The sequence below is a fragment of the Prionailurus bengalensis genome, chromosome C2, assembly GCF_016509475.1.
Source record: "Prionailurus bengalensis isolate Pbe53 chromosome C2, Fcat_Pben_1.1_paternal_pri, whole genome shotgun sequence".
Classification (NCBI taxonomy): Eukaryota; Metazoa; Chordata; class Mammalia; order Carnivora; family Felidae; genus Prionailurus; species Prionailurus bengalensis.
This window is the reverse complement of record NC_057350.1, coordinates 45,313,205-45,335,752: the sequence shown is the minus strand read 5'-3', so window position 1 is coordinate 45,335,752 and position 22,548 is coordinate 45,313,205. Positions and strand designations below refer to the sequence as shown.

General features: G+C 35.1%; 1 protein-coding gene across 2 annotated transcripts in view; it reads right to left on the bottom strand.

Annotated features, from left to right (window-relative positions):
• Positions 1–22,548, bottom strand: part of EPHA6 (EPH receptor A6) — an 882,015-nt gene that overhangs the window by 688,340 nt on the left and 171,127 nt on the right. For both annotated transcript variants that reach the window (XM_043593917.1, XM_043593914.1), the window contains one exon: positions 11,197–11,860. In XM_043593917.1, the coding sequence (XP_043449852.1) occupies positions 11,197–11,860 (664 nt within the window). The remainder of the gene's footprint in view (positions 1–11,196; positions 11,861–22,548) is intronic.

Sequence of the window (22,548 nt, the reverse complement as noted above, 5' to 3'; positions counted from 1 at the left end):
AGGTTTTCATGACTTTTTTAACAGTCACTTTTGATGCTGTCAAATAATAGGAATAAATCATGCCTTTTCCCTGTCCACTGTTGAAGATAAAGCAGCACTTGTTTTTACGCTCCCAGAGTTCCCATCAATTTTGGTATTGCATGCTTCTTTATATGGTGATAGTCCTTGTATATAGCAACTGGCAATTGGAAATCTCCATCCCTTTAAATTTATCACCATTCTACAGTTCCCTGTAAAACTGAGACTAAATACCACATTCCTTATTTATTGGAACTCATTCCGAAAACAGATAGTTTGTCCTAAGCTCAGATTGAAAATAGTAACTGGTTATCAGAGTTTATTGCTCATACAGAATCATGATAGAAAGCTATTTCTAACACTAAATTCTTTTACTGTATACTATTATATGTAAAAAAGAAAAATCTCAAGTACAAAAAAAAGACTTACTTCTTAAAAAGGCCATGTGCATAACTGAGAACACCAGTGATCTCTTTAATACTGTTGTTATTTCCAAAGACTCAAAAATATTAATGTCCCCCAATGTCATCACAATGTGTATTTATCACTAACTCCTAGGTAATTATAGTAACTTATTATAAATGAAATCAAGAATGTTTTTCTCACAAAGGATCACAAGATTTCTTAAACCAAATAAACATATTAAATGTACTTATATCTCTACATTGTTTCACTCACTCCTTTTTCTGCATCAAGTTTTTCCTTTGATGCTTGTTTTTCTTACAATTTTGTTGTCCTTTGAAATATACTTCCCTAGAGTTTAAATATGTAAATATCTGAAAATGCAAATTACTACACTTTTGTTCATATGGAGAATAGTCAATCATACCTCTGTACTTCCAAAGCTAGCTATGAATATATAATGAAAAATTTTTAACATGAAATTATTCACAAATTTAATATGCATATTATAATTGTACTATTTATAGTTGTTTTGATGCTTAGAATATGATTTAATCTGAATTATATACAGATTTAATAAATACAATACTTTATTATTTATTATATTTCTAAAAAATGAAAAGTAAGATCTTTTTCTTCTCTGGTAAAATGTTGCCATTATGTCTTCAATGTACTACATAATATTCCAGTGTAAGGTTTATGCTGAATGTTTACTTGTGGATGCTATGTAGAAATAATCACCCCCTTCTTCAAAATAGTTGAATCCTATTTTTTTTCTATGAAAACAGAATAAGGTATGGATACATACAAATAACTTTTCTTTTACTGTTTAATTTAGCATAATTAGTTCAGTTTGTATCTGCTTTGATGTAACATTGCTACACAGCTTCTGCTTGTCTGTTGATAGAAAAAAATCCTGATTATACTTACTGGACATACATAGCTTAATATTAAGGTTCACACTGAAAAGCTTTTACTCTATGGATTATGTAATTCTTACAAGTGTGGCTACTGTAGGTAAAATTTATAAGTCACTCCTATGCCAAAACTTTTAAGAAAAAGGTATGTACTGTATATGCTCTCCTTCTTCTTTCACTCATTGGATACAGATGACTATAAGGCCATATGTGATAATGAAGCTACAAGTGGAAATGGTGTAATTCTCTATTCTTTGTATGAGGGAAAACTGTCAACAACCAGGAACACTTTGGGGTCTAATGTATGTGAAAAATAAACTATATGTTAGACTCCAGAATTCTAACAGAATTTTGTTTTCTCAGCTTTTAAATATCTATCTACAAATATATCCACATATGTGTGTGTGTGTGTGTGTGTGTGTGTGTGTGTATATATATATGTGTATATATATATATATATATATATATATATATATATATATCCTCTTCAACTGGGATATACCCAAAACCAAAACCTAAAACATATTGCATTAGCTTAGCAGTCAGAAGACAAGTGATATGTAAAATTGTAATAGGAGACTACACTGATGGGAGACCACATTACATAATAGTAACTTTCTTTGTAAAATTTTATCTGCAATAATTTGGAAGGCAGGTAAAGTACTGATTTATTTGTGTTCACTGAAACTTGATGCATCTAACAAGTTATTTCCAGGAACAGGTGACCTCAATCAATATTGGCTGGATGGAAAGTTTCAAAGAAAAGGAAAGAAGAGTATAGAACTTTAGTGCTTTCAGGATTATAAAAGATCACTTCTGCTCCATCACATGGAGAGGAAATTAAGAAAAAGCAGCTTGAGCACCAAAAACAGATTAAGACATCTTAAACAAAAAGACTCAGACCTATGTCCAAGATCTACCCACCCCTATTTTATAGTGACCTCAACTTAGTTGCCATTAGGTTAACAAAGCATATGAATAATGAAGCAAGTAGATACATTAGTTAAGTATTCATACTTGAAAACTATGTCCAAGAAAGAACTTTGGGTGTAGACTTCTGTGTAGTTTCTGGCACATGGATTGACAGATAGATTAAAAGTCTAATTTGACTTTTAGGAAATTTTATTGCCAACAAATTTGGTCTGGTCTCCTATAGCTATGAAATGATCATCAAGCTCTCAAAACATTATCATAAAACAGGTATGAAAGCTGTTCAGCTACCAATAACTACTTCAGAAGTTGTCAGGATGATAAAAGAGGCTCACAGTGGAGTCAATGGCCTTTGAGAACAATGGGTAATAATGTCCCAGTGAACTCACATGCCCAGATCTGTTCTTTACAATGCCTATCCATCATGGCTATGGCTGGGTTTATTCTTTCTTAAGAAAGAAAGGTTTTCTATGTATTTCAACTATTGTGTATTTTATGTTAGGAGTAGGTAGGTTTTCATTCAATCTGTGGGTCACCAGTTGACAAAACATATGTGAACCTAGTGGAGAAAACTTTGTATTACCAGATATATGAGGATGAGCATACACATTTTGTGGGTAAAGTGGTAGACTACAGCAGAGATGACCAAGTAGCTACAGACACTAGGGCCTCCTCTTCTATAATAGAGAAGCATTGTTGGAAAGTAACTATGGAGTCAGGGACATCACTTAACAACATCTTACCTCTATTTCCAGCTAGGTGTGACTATATAATCAGTTCTCACTGTTGGTACGTAAAATGATGTATCTCTTCATATCTGAGTTGGTTAAAAATCACCTGTACCTTCTCCAATCTCCTGTTGCAATTTCTGGACACAGATAACTACAAAACTCTTAAAAGATGGTGGGTCCCCTAAATGCAAGAAGCCTAGATCCTTGAATCACTGCATTGGCTGTAACTCCTATCAACCAAGAATTCCAATATGAATTATTTGGTAAATTTATTAGTGCTCTTAAGTTTGCTTTATAGCTTTATATAAAGCCTCAGGGAGCAGAGTTAGCCCAACTACAACATCTCCAAATTAAAAAAAAAAAAAAAAAAGAGAGAGAGAGAAATAGAAAACAGCCTTACAAGTAACAATTCCAAAAAAAGAAAAAAAGACACTAATGCTTAAATATATAACCAATACACTGAGATCGGGAGATTAATTTAGAACAAATTTCTTTCAAAATTAATTTTAATGTGACTAAGATCCATAAAGAATCTATAGAAGAGAAAAACTATGAAACAAATCAGGCAGAAATAAAAAAACAAGTGAGAAATTAAAAAAAATGAATAGCAAAAACTAGTGAAGATAAAGATAACTTAATAGATGAGGTAAACTTAACTAGGTATAGTCAGAGTGAAAAATTCATAACCTAGAAATCAATGCTAAAGTTGATATTAAATGTTAAATAGTTTAAAAATCACAAAGATGACAATATTGAAAGTCTCTAACAAATATCTAATATATATTCTAGAAATAGAGAACAGAAAAAAATAATGCACACACACACTTTCTTAATTTAAAAAAATGCAAAGCATGAGGCACCTGGGTGGTTCAGTCGGTTGAGCATCTGACTTCGGCTCAGGTCTTGATCTCATGGCTCATGAGTTTAAGCCCTGCATCTGGCTTTATGTTGATAGCTCAGAGCCTGGAGCCTGCTTCAGATTCTATGTGTGTCTCTCTCTCTGTCCCTACCCTGCTCACACTCTTCCCCTCCCTCTCAAAAAAAAAAAATTAAAAAATATTTTTAAAAAGACGCAAAGCAGGAAAAAATAAATGCACACCAGTTATACCATAATGTAACTGAAAACCAAATATATGGAACCTATAATCTCCCAAGTAATAAGAATTAGTCAGAAGAACATTAGCAGCTACAATTTCAATAGATTCTCATGGACAGGGAAATAATATTTTCAGAATGTTAAGGAAGTATAATAGTTACCTAGTATTCTGTATCCAAGTAAATAATCTTTGAAAAAGGAGGTTAAAATAAAGCTATTTTTAAATATACACTAAATGAAGAGTTTAAACACTTATAGTACCTTGCTAAAAGATTAGAAATATACTTCAGCAAATAGCATAATGAACCCAGGTAACAGGAGATAATAAAGAAAAAATTAGCAAGTATAAAAACTTAATATATCTTGATGTATCTAAGGGGTGACTTTATAAACCCATTAATTTTATTTCTTTAAAAGGTAGAACTAAATTTCACGATTGGTAGCAATTTCAGTGGATGGCATAGTATACTATGTTTGAAAAGTGAATAGAGATGCTAAATAATTTTATCTTTTTTTAAAATTTTTTAAAATGTTTATTTATTTTTGAGAGAGAGAGTGAGACAGAGCATGAGTTGGGGAGGGCCACAGAGAGGGAGACACAGAATCAGAAGCAGGTTCCTGGCTCTGAGCTGTCAGCACAGAGCCCAACACAGGGCTCGAACCAGGAACCATGAGAACATGACCTGAGCCAAAGTCGGACGCCCAACTGACTGAACCACCCAGGTTCCCCAATATCTTTTTTTAAATATATGTATTAAGAAAGGATTTTTTAAAATTAAGGATACCCCCTATAGAAATAGGAGTTTTAACATTCAAGTCAGCAGAGAGTAAAATAGTTACTAAATTTGAAGTTAAAATTTAGTTAAAATCACATACTAAAAATGATCATTTCAAGCCAGCTTATGTTTTAACCTATTTTTAAAATTGTGACAAAAAACAAAATATAATTATTTAACTTTACTCTATCTTTCTTGGAAAGAATACCTCCTATTTTTAGACTCCTTGGAGCCTCTTGATTTCATATTCTTCTCAAGCTGGGGGAAAGTCAGGAATTGCTTGCTTCATGAAAAAGCAGCTTTATTTGGAATTGAAGGTTATATTGTAAGAGTTTATATTTAGTTTTGAAAACCTTTAGAAAGTGAAGATACTATTTGGGCCAATAAGTATGCCCTTTTTTTCTGATCCCAATCTCAACTTTTAGCTTTCCATCATATCCTCAAACCCCCTTATTTAATGTCAGCAAATCCTGGTGTCTCAAAATTTCTTTATGCTCTCTGCTTCCACAATCATCTCTGATAACATGATTAGACAGAACATCATAAACACAGAGCATAAATGTTTCTGAACTGCAGCAGAGGACAGAGCCATGAGACCTTAATAACAACACTCTTCAGGAGATCAAATCAATAGCTATGTCACCAAAGGCCCTGTATATCCCATTCATTCAGTGAACAGTAACGCAATGGTCTGAGAACTGCCAGAATCCTTTCCTCCTGAATTTTAAAGCAGCACTAGAGAAAAATATATAAGTAAAAGCATATATGTAGAAAGAGGAAGAGTGTTTAAAAAAATTCTCAGTGTTTCAGAACTTTTATTTCCATAGTCAAGTGTTATTTGTTAAATTACATCATGTGATACTTAAAGGCTGGAAGAATATATTCTTGCCGTGTGTTTGTACATACATAAGCGTAAAAGCCCGAACTCTATTATCTCTAAGTACAAGTGCCACCGTCTTAATGAGATTTGTTTTAAATTAATATCCAAGAGGAATTTATTAGAAATTCATATCACTTCAAAATTCACTACTGAACAAAAATTGCATACAATTTTTCATGTTCATTGTTTCCAATTATTTCTTCCATAGTGTTAAGATATTCTTAGATATATGCAGTGAAAGACTATTTGATGTAAATTAATGCTTTATGAATCAACATTATTTTTTATTCAAATTCTTTGTGGAATAAATTAAGACAATTAAAAAATAAAATATGTAACACCACTATGCCTAAGTATGATAGTTTTAATTATAAACCTGTGAGATAAAATTAAAATAGTTATGAAAAATAAGTTGAGATTTGTGCCGAGAATAAAATACTGCTTACTATATATAACAGAATAACCTAAATGACTGTTTGGTTTTAAATTTTAGCATATCTGCATAATATGATATTTATGTCTATTTAAACTTGATTGATAGCAAGAATAAAAGAACCTCTCCCCTTTACGCACCTAGCATTTGGATCTAGATATGCCTTAACAATATTACAGAGAAATGAATCATATGTTCAAATATTGAGTAGTATAACTTTTAGGATAAAATATAATGATGAGTTATTTAAATGCAAATAAATACACATCATTCATAAATAATTGATAGTATGAGTAAACACAGATTAATTCTGTTTTAAACCAGCTTACCATGTTTTTGTTATATAGCAGACCAAGAGTTCTCAAATCTATTCAAGTAAATTATCAGAATCCCTAAAACCTCATTATAATTTTTCCTGTTTATCGTATCTAACAGCAAAGTTCAGGTAAGCCTATAAATTTTTCCATCATTCAGTATCCTGAATTTCAGAATAGATATGTAGATACTGTTCTAACTGTGTTCATATCAGATTCCAAAATATAAACACAGGAAAAAAAAGCCCTAATGAATGATCAATAATAACTTAGGGCTCCGCTGCACTGGTGGACAGGCAGGAAAAGTTAAATCAGGATTAAGGGTATAGATGCCTGGAATGAGGAAATCAAAGAGAAACAGAAAGAAAGAGAAAACTGAGGAATGGGAGAAGGAACAAATTAGGGAGGAAAAACACAAAGACCAGACTTAAAAATATTTAGGCTTTAGTTCTTAGTCTGGTATTAGTTACTGAGTGGCCCTGGGGAATAAAACTCTGTTCTCAGTAATTTAGCATCTTGATTTATAAATGAGGGATAAAGATATTTTTAGGGATTTCCAGATCTAAAGCAACCAGATCTACTGTAACCCTCGTTGAATAAAACTTTCCTATTTCACAGAAATGAGAAGACACAGAGCACTCCATAGTATACCACTAGTGTCCACCTTTAACTATCAGCAGAGCTTGGTTCTCAATGCTATGGCCATTCATAGCAATAAATTTCTTACCCTTAATTACACACATGTTTTTAAAATACTCCTTTATCTGACAGCCCTGTGAAACAGACACATAAATAATTCTTATAAATAAGGAAGATGAAAATAAACAGAGACAGGGGAGAGAAGGAAGGAAGGAGGGAGAGAGGGAGGGACGGGATGACTCAGAAGGCAGAGCCAGAAACCACAGAATGAAACTAAGTACCACAGAGAACCAATCCCAGGGAGCAGAACTGGGCTCCAATCAAAGAACATTCATTACCCTCCCTTATTATAAGAGATCTTGACAACATCCAGCTGTATCTCAGAATCACAATGGACCAGTAACTACTGTGTTCCCAGCCTTTAGGAACGGGAAAATCTTTTACAATTATCCTGTCCCTATCCCATGTGTTCTGTGTAAGGAACGATAATTTATCTTTTTAGTTCTTATTTCTCCAGATCAAGAGGAACTTGAGCTATGAAGCTTCATTTACGTCTGGAGCTGGTTTTAACAGTGCTCTTCTGGACTTCAACATGATGCCATAATGGAATAAATGTTTGGGAGAATGTGGGGTTGTGTACATGAAGGAGAGACACTAATCTTGAGAATCCAGAGAGTGGACTGTGATATACTGTCACATTGCCAGCTCCCTATAAACATATTTCCAGGTATTCACCCCCTTGTGTACTACCCCCTCATATACCCACTCTTTACCTGCCCATGTGAAAAATTCCCTCTTAAGGTAGCCACCATACTGTAAAATATCTTAAACTAGTTTCTTAAATGATGGAACAACATATGGAAAGGAACTCTGGAAGATAAGAGGTTGTCTTAGACGTTCCAGCTCTGGTCAACCTCAACAGCTGAATTTAGCTGCACTGCTGACCTCTGCTTAACCTACAGCAAAAGAATTATCCTGTTGAGGCCTGAGAAATCATAAATCAGTGTGGTTTTGAGCTAATACATTTTGGGTTGTTTTATCTCTCAGTAACAATAGATAACTAAAACATAAGCCTTATCAGTATTTATCTCTACCAACCTACCAAAAGTGATTAACAGATAAATACTCAAAAATGTTAATAGCTCAAATTAATTGTGTGTGTATGTATGTATGTATGTATGTACACACACACACACACACACACATATATATGTACACACACACATACATATACATTATATATGTGACCATATACTTCCTTGAGCTATGGTTTTATTCATATAAGTTCCAATTAATTTACCATTTAGTTTACATGTAATTCAAAGATTAGGTTGTGAAATAAGTTGTTGACAGATGGCAATAGAATCTGATAAAAATTATTATCAAAGAAAATAAAAGGGCAATGCAATGCATCAAAACAGACACTTACATAAATACTCTAAAATGGAGACTGGGGGCGCCTGGGTGGCGCAGTCGGTTAAGCGTCCGACTTCAGCCAGGTCACGATCTCGCGGTCCGGGAGTTTGAGCCCCGCGTCGGGCTCTGGGCTGATGGCTCAGAGCCTGAACCCTGTTTCCGATTCTGTGTCTCCCTCTCTCTCTGCCCCTCCCCCGTTCATGCTCTGTCTCTCTCTGTCCCAAAAATAAATAAACGTTGAAAAAAAAAATTAAAAAATAAATAAATAAATAAATAAAAATAAAATAAAATGGAGACTGGTGGTAGTACAAGATACCTCTCTCTAAAAATGAGGTCTCTGCATCCACTCTGACTTCCCCTGTGTTCTTAAATAGCAATTTATTGTATTTAATTGGAACAAGCATATGTGCATGTTTTTAATATTTCTCTATATACTTTATCATGAGTTGATTACAACCAGTACTTTATTTATGGATGAGGCAACTGTGATTTCTAAGTTAATAAGCCATGGATTTAGAATTCAAGCTTAATTCTTCCAATTCCTGCCATCCACTACAAGATGATGAACATTGTACTATACCCACTCTCTTGCATTTCTACAATCAAATAAATTAAAATAAAGATAACAAGCTATAAAAATAGATGAGTCTAGCAGTAGCTCTACATAAGCTGATAATGATTATCATTTGTCCAAAATCATCCTTATCTAACAACTGGAAGAGTTTAAGGTATATAAATAAGAATGAAATTCACAGAGCAAACATATTAACCAAAAAAAAATCTAGTCATCAATAATTGACACTACCTTTTATTCTGTGATTAATGCCACAAAAATACAAATATTTAATAAAAGCTAATCACATAAATCCTGGGAATTATTCTTCACGTGTTTTAAAATCTTTATTATTTTTACCAATGAATGACTAGTTTCTACCTAATTTAAAATGTGGTAAAACTACATGATTAGTATCAGTATCCTCAGCACTTATTATCCTCTTAATCCCACTAATTATTCATCTACATTAATCTTTCTTTAGTTTATTTTCCAACATATAGAAATGTTTATAAAATTCCTTCAAAGAATCATTTCTGACTATTCCATTGTAAATCCTTGTTATGGGTAAATAAAAATTTGGAATTAAATCTATATTGATAAACTTCAATGAAACATCTTTTAATAATTAAATAGTGGAGGAAACCTGGTTCATGCTTTATAAAAAATATACCACAGATTCTATACAAATATTTTTAAACAACCAAATAAAATCATTAGAACTGACTAGAGTTAGTGAACTTTTGAACATTCAAGAACCCAAGTGTTTTATAAATAGTTAAAACCTTTAAAAATACACACATGGAGCGCCTGGGTGGCTCAGTCAGTTAAGCGTCTGACTTAGGCTCAGGTCATGATCTCTAGGTTTGTGAGTTTGAGCCTGGTGTCGGGCTCTGTGCTGACAGCTCATAGCCTGGAGCCTGCTTCAGATTCTGTGTCTCCTTCTCTCTCTGCCCCTCCCCTGCTAACAGTTTGTCTCTCTCTGTCTCTCAATAATAAAGAAGGTTAAAAAAATTTTTTAAAAAACACATATATTTCCCATGACCCTTACATGCATACAAGTATGTTTTTTCTTATTATCATCCTTTTTAAAGAACATGAATATACCACAAAAAAAGAAATCACTAAATTTAATATGGTACTACAGAAAAGAAACTTATAAATCACCTACCATCAAGAGGGAAATATCTGCACTATGTTAATACTTGTCTACAATAATTTTATTTCTATATTTATATTTTGATTATAAGATCTTAATCCAAACACAATTGATATATATTATCTTCATGTAAAAATTGTTAATGTATAAATTTATTAGATTAATAAGCCCTTACAAAATGATTCATATATAAAGAAAAAAAATGTTCTACCTTGAAAATTACAGGTATTTTATTATCATAACAATGTGAAAGGTATGGCTTTAACTTAATTACCCTTGTGTTGTGTTAATATTTCCTGACAGATCTTACAGAAATATTATTATTACAACTAAAAGGTAGTTTGTTATATGGTTTCAAAAGATAAATTAAGCTGTAGTATAGTCACTACTCAATCACCAAACACAACACCTGCATAAACTATCCTATATGTTTTTGTAACATATATGTGAATTTATCACTTATTTAAATATAAGTTCATTTTCTCTATGTACTATACAATTACTATCAGTAAACATGAGAGAATTATTTTTAAACTATCTTTAAATGCCACATTCTCTATAGGTCATCACTGAGCAAATGTTGAAAGTTGAGCAAATGTTCATTTTGAATCCCTTTTGGTTTTTGTTGCTGCTATTAATGTTGCTTTCCTTTATAAAAATTTGGTGAATACAGCCATTCATATAGTTTAACTGGTTTACCGAATTCAATATGGAGCAACACTTGCCATGGTATACAATTTATTTTATATTTTCATATATCCTCTCCAGGAGGAAAATAAGAAACTATCTTATAGTTAATAATTTCTTGCACAATTAATTCTACCAGTAATAGCATTTAAAAATTTATCACTTGAAAATAAATGTATAATAAATTTACCTTTTAAAAACATTATTTAAATGCATGATAAATTATTTGAATGCATCTTTCTTACCGTGACAAGAACCTTCAATTTCTTCATATCCTGTACTGCAGATACACCTTCCAAGAGGAACCAGCCAATCTCCATCAGCTCCACAATATAGTTTAGGAGTGTCACGCTCTTCTGCACTCTTCACACAAGAGCCCCTTACTTCAACCAAAGAAGAAGAATCAACCCTTGGGATGGTGTCAGGAAACATAGCCAAGTTACGAACAGTGAAGGGGCATTTTTTGTAGAAAACACGGACAGAGACCAAGGCAATGCATGCCCCAATATCTTGAAAAGCCAAATAAAATCCTTTCCTTTCTATAGGACCCACCTCACGAATTTCCGTGTTTAGCTTCAGGATACGATCACCCAAATCCATCTGGGTAAAACTTTCATCAGCAGCAATTGTGTCAATCTTTGTATACTGGCTTGGCTTGAATTTAATTCCATGGGACTCATCTGATTCCACATAATACAGATTAAATGTTTCTTTGCAAGTCCCCAAAACCCATGGGATGCTGTTACAATCCCTTAATGTAAACTTCATTTCCACATAAATTTTCTGAGCTGCGTCGCGGGAGATCCAGTTTGTACGAAGCCAGTTGTTTTGGTTTGGTTCCATTACATTGCATACCTGGTACGTGTGAATGGGCCTATTGTGTTCATCCATTTCAGTGATGGCATCCCACTGCAAGAAGGAAAAAAAAATTAAGTGATTATAAAATCACAGTGGTTAAGCAGATATGATTACTTCTGATATTTTCAGTTTTAGCAAAGAAACATGAATAAAAAGGATACAAATGAAGCTATTCAAACCAATAATGCAGCAGGATTTTAACCATGAACCTCTGGTTAAGAATGTAGGTTCTGAAGGGTGCCTGGTTGGCTCAGTCAGTTGAGCGTCCAACTTCAGCTCAGGTCATGATCCCATGGCTGGTGAATTCAAGCCCCACTGGTGGCTGGTGAATTCAGAGCCTGGAGCCTGCTTTGGATTCTGTGTCTCCCTCTCTCTCTGTCCCTCCCCCACTCATGCTCTGTTTCAGTCTCAAAAATAAATACACTTTGTTGATCCTTTTTTAAAAAAATTAATAAAAATCTCTAAGTACCTTGAAGTATGTTGGCATCGTCCGCATTTACACATATAATATTTATAATTGCACATTATAAATTTAGATTGTAATTGTATTTTATTTGTATAGAAACAGTGATAACTTTCAATAGATTAAAAACAAACCATTCTGTTAATTTTATAGCCTTTTTGGAAAAACATGCTAGTTATCATAATTTCTCATTTCTATTAATATATACTGGAAATAATAAACTATTTTCTATCATGAATAAGTATTTTATTTCTTAATACCAGACTTCAGTGATTTATAATATGATTATTTAACACATTCTGTTTGCAGTTTCTTACTCTAATTGGCAGTAGAGAGTCACTTAATCAAGATTCGTTGAATTTCAATTAGTAGTTTCTAACAGATTGACTACTTTCTTCAGTCTACAGGATAGTTATGACACTTAAATGTCTTCAATATCTACTGTACATTTCCATGAAAAAAGAATTATATTCTCAAGCAAACTTAAAAATAATCTGTATCTGAAATTTCATTTACAAGTTGCTAGCTCTAAATTGAGAGGATACTATCCAGAAAAAACAATAAGTTCCTTTGGAACTGTGGATATAATTTTGCAAAACACCCCTGATAAACATAGGAGTGATCCAATAATCTCATAAAGATACATGCAATTACTCATCTAAATGTTTTTCATCCTAGCAATCATGGGTCTTATGTAATTCTTACATTTGAATTTAAGGCAAACCAGCATTATCATAGCTCATTTTTAAAAAATATTTATTTTTTTTGTAGTCTGCAAGTGGGGGAGGGGTAGAAAGAGGGGGACAGAGGATCTGAAGTGGGCTCTGCAGTGACTGGCTGACAGCAGCAAGCCTGATGTGGTGCTTGAACTCATGAACCATGAGATCATGACCTGAGCCAAAGTCAGATACTCAACCGACTGAGACATCCAGGTGCCCCTGTTATAGCTTATTGAATAAGCAAAGTAACCATTTTGAATATAAGCAGTGAAGCAAGATGCAAATAATAAAATTTGTGAAATATCAAAAGCAGTATCTAAAACTCCAAGCATTTCACCCATTGGAGAGCCTCTGAGGGTACTCAACAAATGATTATTCTTATTTTAGATAATTTCTAATAAGAACTGATTTTGTTTCTCAGGAAATGCATGTCTATACCGCATCCTGAACTTTTCCATATAGAATGACAGGGCTATATTCTCAATGAATTCTGTTTAAATAATTACGTCTTAAAACCTTCACACTGTATCTCTTCATATTAATAAAAAGTATTAATCATGGTCATCACAACTACTCCTAAAATATGAAATTTAACTAAAATGTCAAAAATTGCCTCTTGTGACAAAAATAAATTCTGAAATCATTTTATATCTTTATTTAAAATGTGTTGGGTGTGGGGGAAATACTTAGATGGAAAGAAAGGTCAAGAATGAGAAGAATGTAACATACTTTTACTGAATTAAAACTGAGCTGAACCAAGGGATAAGGAAATGACAAAATATACATGGATAATGAGAAACGTGGTTCTTCTCAAAGACACTGCATAAAGATTCTTAACAAAATGGTACCTCATTTTCTTAGCTGAATTTGTGATATTTGATGGTCATTAGTGTTTTTTCTTTCTTTTATTAAAAAAAAAAGTCAGAATTAGATTTGAGTACCAAATTAGTTAGAACAGATCAATTGCTAAATTCTATCTTATCTAAAACATTCAAAGTAATTGAAATTAGATATTTAAATCTGAATCTAACTAAAACTAGAATATAAATTCAATATTGGTATACCTAAAAGATTATGAAGTTTACTAAAAAATATAAACATTAGCAGATATAGAAATGGTATGACAATTTAATCATAATATAGCCTTCAGAAATACTGCATTTACACATAACTATATTTGCATGTATGTAGTTACATAATCTTTTTGTTATAATTTTCAAGTCTTAAGTAAGACCTCTAAAACTGTGGGGCCCATAGTAAGAATGGTAGTATAAGGGCTCATATAGCATGCGTCTAAATATGTTAAAATGATAAATAATTCTTTAAATCATATCAAATTCTAAGTATATTCTCTTTGCCTACATTGCAAAGATACCTTCACAAAAACATGGAAGGCCAAGTTCAAATTTAAAATACTTGGCTTTTGAAAAAACTAACTTTTGGGATTACATCAAAATAAAAAGCTTCTGGACAGCAAAGGAAACAACCAACAAAACTAAAAGACAACCTACTGAATAGGAGAAGATATTTACAAATGACATATCCAATAAAGGGTTAGTATCCAAAATACATAAAAAAAAAAAAGTATACATCTCAACATCAGAAAGTAAACAAACAAATAATCCAGTTAAAAAAGGGCAGAAGACATGAACAGACATTTCTCCAAAGAAGACATACACATGGCCAACAGACACATGCTCAAGATCACTCATCATGAGGGGAATGCAAATCAAAACTACAATAAGCTATCACCTCACATGTGTCAGAATGGCTAAAGTCAAAAACACAAGAAACAAGTGTTGGTGAGGAGGTGGAGAAAAGGGAAACCCTTGTGCACTACTGGAATGCAAACTGGTGGAGCCGCTGTGGAAAACAGTAAGAAAGTTCCTCAAAAAGTTAAAAATAGGGACGACTGGGTGGCTCAGTCGGTCAAGCATTCGACTCTTAATTTCGGCTCAGGTCATGATCTCCCAGTTCATGAGTCGAGTCCCGTGCTGCCAGCATGGAGCCTGCTTGGGATTCTCTCTCTCTCTCTCTCTCTCTCTCTCTCTCTCTCTCTTTCTGCCCCTCACCTGAGTGTACGCATGCATGCACAAGTGCTCTCCCTCTCTCTCTCAAAATAAATTAAAAAATAATAATAATAAATAAAAATAAAACTACTCTGTGACCCAGTAATTGCTCTACTGGGTATTTACCCTAAGAATTTGAAAACACTAATTCGAAGGATTATATGCATCCCTATTCATTATTATTTTTTTTTAATGTTTATTTTTGAGAGAGAGAGAGAGACAGAGACAGAGCATGAGCAGGGGAGGGGCAGAGAGGGAGACACAGAATCCGAAGAACGTTCCAGGCTCTGAGCTGTCAGCACAGAGCCCAATGAGGGGGCTCGAACCCACTAGCTGTGAGATCATGACCTGAGCTAAAGTCAGACACTTAACTGAGCCATCCAGATGCCCCCTGCATCCCTATGCATTATTTACAACAGCCAAACTAAGGAAGCAGACCAAATGCCCATCTATAGCTAAATGGATAAAGAAGATATGGTATATACAATGAAATATTCAGCCATAAAAAATAATGAAATCTTGCCATTGGCAACACAGGGATGGATGTATAAGGTATAATGCTAAATGAAATAGGGACATCAGAGAAAGAAAAATGCCATATTCCACTCATTTGTGGAACTTAACAAAACAAATGAACAAAAGGGGGGAGGGGAAAAAAGACAAATCAAAAAGCGAGCTCTTAACTGATGGTTACCAGAGGGGAGATTGGTAGGGTGATGGATGAAATAGTTGATAGAGATCAAGAGTAAACTTAATCTTGATGAGCACTGAGAAATACACGGAACTATGGAATCATTACTGTACACTTGAAAGTAATATAACATTGTATGTTATCTACACTGGTATCTCTCCATAGATGGGCCTTAACTTTAACCAATCCCACTTCTAATTCCTTCCCTGACTCTAGCTCTTTCCCATACCATGAAAGTCTTCACATATGCACATATAGACAGCATCCCAGCCCTCAAGTCCAAGCTGTGCTCCTCTCCTGTTACAAAAAGCTGCCAATTTTGGCCTTCCAATCAACTCAGGTTGAACATACCAGTGGCACAATATACCCACTGGAGGATGGACCCCAACAAGAAGTCATTCAGTTCTTTAAAAGAACTTAGATCCTGATGAGGGAGCATAAGGCCAGCTGACAGGCTGCAAACATGCCCCTCCCCCCAGATAAGATATGTGTGATATTCCTCAAGCACTTCTGGCTGCCCAAGAACAAAGGAAAGGGGCAAAATAAATGGTTATCTGACTCTCTCTCTGTCCCTCTAATAGATGTGGGGGCTTCTCCCTCATTCATTTCCTGGTTAATGGCTCTAATGGGAGCCACCTGTGGTTAGTCTACCCCAGGACAGGGACTTTAAGGAATATTACCAAGCAGAACAGCTGCTGAAACTCCCTTTGTTTCGGGAAAATTCTGTCTTCTCTGGTCTGACATGGACTGCACATTCCCACTTGTTGGTGGAAAGGAATGCAAATATGGTGTCAGCTCCTGTCTGAGCTGAGGAGATGTAAGACTGGGAACCTTCTTTCTCAACTCCTGGTGGCATCTCACCTCTTCTGCCTCCTACTGTTTCTGCATCACCTAGGGTGTGGCCTACCTAACTGATTCTATACCATCCTCTGCCTCCTCATTGGTTCCTTCTCCCACCCTCTGTGTCAAGGAGGGAAGAGCACCCACTTGGACTGCCCATTTCAGATTTCCCCACCGGGATCCCAGGTAAGAACTGACCATAGGGAACAGATTGTTTTTTAAATGGATGCAGGTGGAACATTTTGGTGTTTAAGCTAATTTAAGTTTGTTGGTCTAAGATAGACCTATCACCATTAAACATGAAACTCTTATTATTCTTATCCAGGTTTGCTGAAAAGTCAAATAAGCTTGTGTTGTCTCTGTTGCAATTTGTTAGCAAAAAAGGCAACTTAAATGATGGTTAATTCTGTTGCAAAATTTTCATGGGTAATTGTTAAGATACCTTTCAGTCTTTGGTAATCTGAAACTTTAAAATTTTGCCTTCATGATAATTGGGATTGAACTCGTTGGACATCTAGGCCTTTTCTAAATAGAATGGAGTGCTAAAGCATTGATTACTAAACATAAGATTTATCTGCTTTTTGGCTTCTTATTGCAGAGAAACTAAGGATATTTGTGTCTGATTATAAACACGGTTTGTGCTTTATAACTTTCTGAAGTTTTTGGGTTGATGGTGGAGTTCATGGGGTCCAGAGCCGACAGCCAAGAAAGAATTCTTGAAGACATCTTTGGTGCAAAAAGGTGATTTAATTAAAGCACGGGGACAGGACTTGTGGGCAGAAAACAGCTGCCCTGGGACCATGATTATAGACTGTGGAGTTGGGGGAGGTAAAGTCCAGGAGAAGTTTCCAATGAGATTTTCATATGCTAAAGAAGACTCCCAGGATACTGGAGGCCTAGCTATTGTCAAGCTAAGGTTTTCCCTCCAGCAAAGCATTAGCATTAAGTAAGAAGGGAGTTCCTGCAGAAAAGTTTTACTCTCCCAGCCTCAAGTATTTGTCAATGGGCTGCAGGTTATAAGAAAATTTACTTCTATCTGCCATTTCTTTCTGCCTTTGTTTCCCACATCACTATGAAGGGGTGATCTTGGGGCTCCAGGAAAAGGAGTCTATAGGTTTCTGGAGATTAGGCTATTTGATAGGATTGCCTTTTTCTTGTGATTTACTGATTTACTAAGATATTTGTAAATAGATGGAGACTCAGGACCTGCAGGACTATGATCTCTATCAGTTAACCATTTGTTGTTTCCCCTTCCCTTTGTTCCTGGGCAGCCAGGAATGCCCTAGGAATATCACACAAATCCTAACTTGTGGGGGGGGGGGGGATGGCGGGGGTGGGGGGGGTGGTAGTGTTTGCAGCCTGTCAGTTGGTCTTATGCTCCCTCATCAGATCCTACACTTTCCTTCTGTACCACACTGTAGGGAAGACCCCAGAATTCCTTGCTCAGATGGCTTCACGTCTTCTTTCAAGAAGAATGAATAGCAATTAATATATAAGATTAATCTACATACATACACTTATTAGCAATTGTAACTGTACCACATATGTTCAACGGGTAGAAGTTTTTGCCCCTATTTAAAGCAAACACACAATTTATTCTACAGCTGTGAAATATTTAGATGTACACATACCTGGAAATTGTAGAAATTACAAGATGAAAATATGTATCAAACCTGTTACTAATTCTGTTATTATTTGGTCAATTCTGTCAGCTGTTTGCTTTTACATAATAGATAACCCAAAATATTATGACTCCTTAATCTCATGCTGTTTGTAAAAATATTTTCATATAGGACTTGAAATACCAATATATAAAACCGTTTACTAATATATAATATAGAAAAGAGCTCAGTACCACAAAAATTAAACCATAAGTGCTTCTGCAAAGTAAAGTATCTTGCAAATTCTATCTGTTCTTATGGCCTGGACTAGTAGAACAGAAAGTTTCTCTCTTAATGTTAGTTTTAAAAGCCCTTTCTTTGGATCAAGAAGTAGATGGATAACTTACAAAATGATGAGTGGAAAAGTTTTTTTAACTTGGGAGTATTCATTCTGCTCAGTGAATTTTGGTTAAGCAAGAATCAGTTGTAAACCAAAGGGTTCTCTCTTTTAAAAACTTCAAGGGTATCTTGGATTCACTAATTCCTAGGGGAAACTATTTGTATATTGAATTTATATTTATCAAAGCTTTTTTACAATTTTATTTTTTACAAATGTTTACATTTGTTTCACATCAATCCAGTAAAGCAAAACAAATATTTTCATTTTTATATTACAGATAAGGAACCCAATACCTAGGAATTAGTCCTTGCCCAGTGTCGCATGGACCAAGGACTGAAACTGAAAGGGTGGGCCTAAACCGGCCGACTCCATCTTGTTCTGTGTCCTTCACCTTGACCACTCATCCTCCCCTTGAGTAATCCCCAGCTCACCTGCCTAACAGGACTCGGACCCTTCCCCAGCCAATCAGCTGAGGCCACAGCCATTACCTCACCAAATGCCCCTAGGCCCCAATAAAACCTTTGTCCTTTTGAAACTGGCTCTCTCTCCCTGGTATCTCACCGCTGTGTCGGTGCAGGTAGGGGATTGAGCTCGAGCTAGCTTGAATAAAGGCTCTTTTGCTTTTACACGGACTCGGCTCCCTGGCGGTCTTTGGGGATCATGAATTCTGGGCATAACAGAAACCAAGCTTTCTAATTTTATTTTCCGTATTTTTGTTTTGATGGCATTCTTACTGGCCTGGGAGAGACTACCCCTCCCAGGTCTAGCCAATTCTTAGAGACAGCAAAGGGGCCTGGGCCTTTGCATTTGAAATTATGTTCATTTGCATATGAAAGCAACCAAACTAGAGTTTATAGCCCCAGCTACTTTCTTTTTTAACTATGGTACCAAACTAATATTTCCCCTGCCCTAAATTATCCCAGAGCTTGATAGATGCCAGGCAACTAGAGAGCACTTCTATAGTCTAAAGCCCGCAGAATTATACTAACCAGCTAATCCTAAACTGTTTACCCTGCCCTACCTTGCCTTTCCCACAGAAAACCCAATAAAGGCTCTGGCTCAGGCTTTTCCCTCACCCCATCTTCTGCCACTTGACCAAAACTTGTCACTTCCCCTCTGGCCCTGTGTGGCATGTGGTTACTCCTTTACTGAGTCCGATGAATATAATAAACTTTGTTTTTCCAAGTCTAGTTCTTGTTTCCCCCAGTGGCCACATGGACTTCACCATACCATACCCAACATTAACATTCTTAGAACAAATAGTCATGGATCCTGAGACATACTTCCTGACAACCCTTCAGAGGACAACTGATTCTTAACCAAAAGCTTTCACTGAGCAAGATGAAACTTCAAGTTGCAAAGCTTTTACTATTCATTACATATAATTCATATATCCACTCCTTGATCTAAAAAAAAAAGGACTCATAAAATGGCCATATGACAAGCTCTCTCTTTTCTATTAATCCAGGCAGTAGGAGCAAATACAATTTGCAAGATATTCTACTCTGCAGGAGCATGTATCAAGGTAATTAAACAAGGATACCATTAGACCAAGGTGGCTCTAATGCTTTTGCAGACTACTTAATCAAACTGAAACCTAAACTATAGTAAATTCCTATAAATGCTCCAAGGTTAAGAAATCAAAACCTATGAACAACAAATCATAAGGAGTCAACCAAGGCTTTCCCAAATAAGGCACACACTTAAGCTACAGGCAATAAAATAATTTCCTCGCTTTCCTTTGACTTCTGCTCTGCTCTATAACAGCCTTTTCCCTAGCTCCTATTAGCAGAATGACCCTTAATCACTTTTGGTTTGACACTGCTTGATTTCAAATTAATGCTTATTCAAATACACATTTAGAAATGTTAATATGCTTCAGTTTATCTTTTAATACATAACTTGAGTTTTGATCTACTATAAATAATATTATCAGTGAATTGTGTTTTTTTAGTGTTTATTTATTTTTGAGAGAGAGAGAGAGAGAGAGAGAGAGAGAGAGAGAGAGCAGGGGAGGGACAGAGAGATATAGGGAGACACAGGATGTGAAGTGGGCTCTGCCCTGACAGCAGAGAGCCTGATGCAAGCCTCAAACTCTGGAACTGTGAGATCATGACCTGAAGCCACTGATAATTCAACTGAGTCACCCAGGTGCCCTACCAGTGAATTTTTTTATACCGCAGTATTTTAAGTCTTACATGAAAATATAGAAAACTAAACAACATAAGATGGAGGAGTTAAAATATTTTCAGTTAAGTTCCTATTATGTAAAAGCATATAGTTGACAGAATTAATCAATTTAATTTCAATTGCAGAACTAATGATAGGTTTGATTATTTCATAGTGCAATTTCTATAGGTATAAAGATTATGTACATCTAAATATTTTACACTAGAGAATGTTATGCATGTGCTTGTTTTAAATAGGAGCAGGAACTTTTACACACTGGAAAAACTTAGTAGAGGGTTACATTTACCAAAAGTTTGTGCATACAGCTTAGTGCTTTACAGCACCTAAGAATATTTCTTCACTGATGGATCTCTTGGGCAGCCTCATTTAAAGTGAATGTTTCTTAGAAGTGACAGGAAGTACAAACAGCTATGAACAGTACTTAATCCTTTTATGCCTGAGGTTCTCTAAAAACCCATCCCCACCCACACACAGAGAATTTTTGTTTCCATAGCAAGCTAAATAAACTAGGCCAAAAAGCTGGATTCCTTTTGGGCACAGAAAATTAGAACAAGAAAATTAATTCTTAAAGCAACTAGCAGTCATTGTGGAATCAGATTTCTTTCTTTTTTCAGAGAACAAAATAAAGCAATCAAATAGCCTTCTTTCTAGGCAAGAATGTTCAGACAATTTGCTGGCAAATTGACCCAAACATCTAAGCTGCTAATGTAAATCTTTCAAATTTATACCTTCTTCTCTCTGAAAAATCTTTGGAATTCATCAGGAATATAAACATTTATTTCAAAAATAACTGTTAAATTTTAAAAATAAAAGCAGATAGTCTGTTACTCAGCACAGAAAGGGCTGTAAGCTAATTGTAATTTCAAATAGCAGTAGTAAGTCCTGATTACTTACTCAAAAATCACAGTTCAAGAAAACTTGTAGCAAAAGAAGAGAATTACCCTCATACTACCATGCTCACTACTGTATCTCCAGACAGAAAAGGGAGGGGGAAAATCATATCCTAGATACCTTAGGACCCTAACCAGCTTCAGGGCTGGTCTGCTTTTTGGCAAAAAGAAAAACAAATTAGTAAGAAACAAAGTTAAATATGCTGATAGTTGTGACTAGGGAAGGTAGCACTCTAACAACATTGAAGAGTGAGATAGCTATAAAAAAATAAATTTGGGGGGCACCTGGGTGGCTCAGTCGGTTAAGCGTCCAACTTTGGCTTGGGTCATGATCTCACGGTTTGTGGATTCGAGCCCCGCATTGGGCTCTGTGCTGACAGCTCAGAGCCTGGAGCCTGCTTCAGATTCTGTGTCTCCCTCTCTCTCTGCCCCTCCCTCTCTCTCTCTCTCTCTCTCTCTCTCTCTCTCTCTCAGAATAAAATATTAAAAATAATAATAATTTGGGGGGACACTTGTGTGGCTCAGTCAATTTAGCATCTGACTCTTGATTTCTGCACAGGTCCTGATCTCACGCATCTCTCCTGGGATTGAACCCTGCACTGGGCTCCAGGCTAACAGCCTCTCTGCCACTCCCCCACTGGTGGTTATGTTTTCTAACCTCCCCCTCTCTCTCTCTCTCTCTGTCAAAATAAATAAGTAAACATTAAAAAAAAATAAAATAATTTGGGTTTCACCTTTACCTGTGCTTCCTCAATGAATAAGTACTTTTTTGTATATATGTGAAATTGTTCTTCTCTTTCTCTCTGCCTTTAAAAAAATCATTTACTATAATACTACTAAGCACTCTAATATCAAATTAATAAGTCTTAAGCTTAT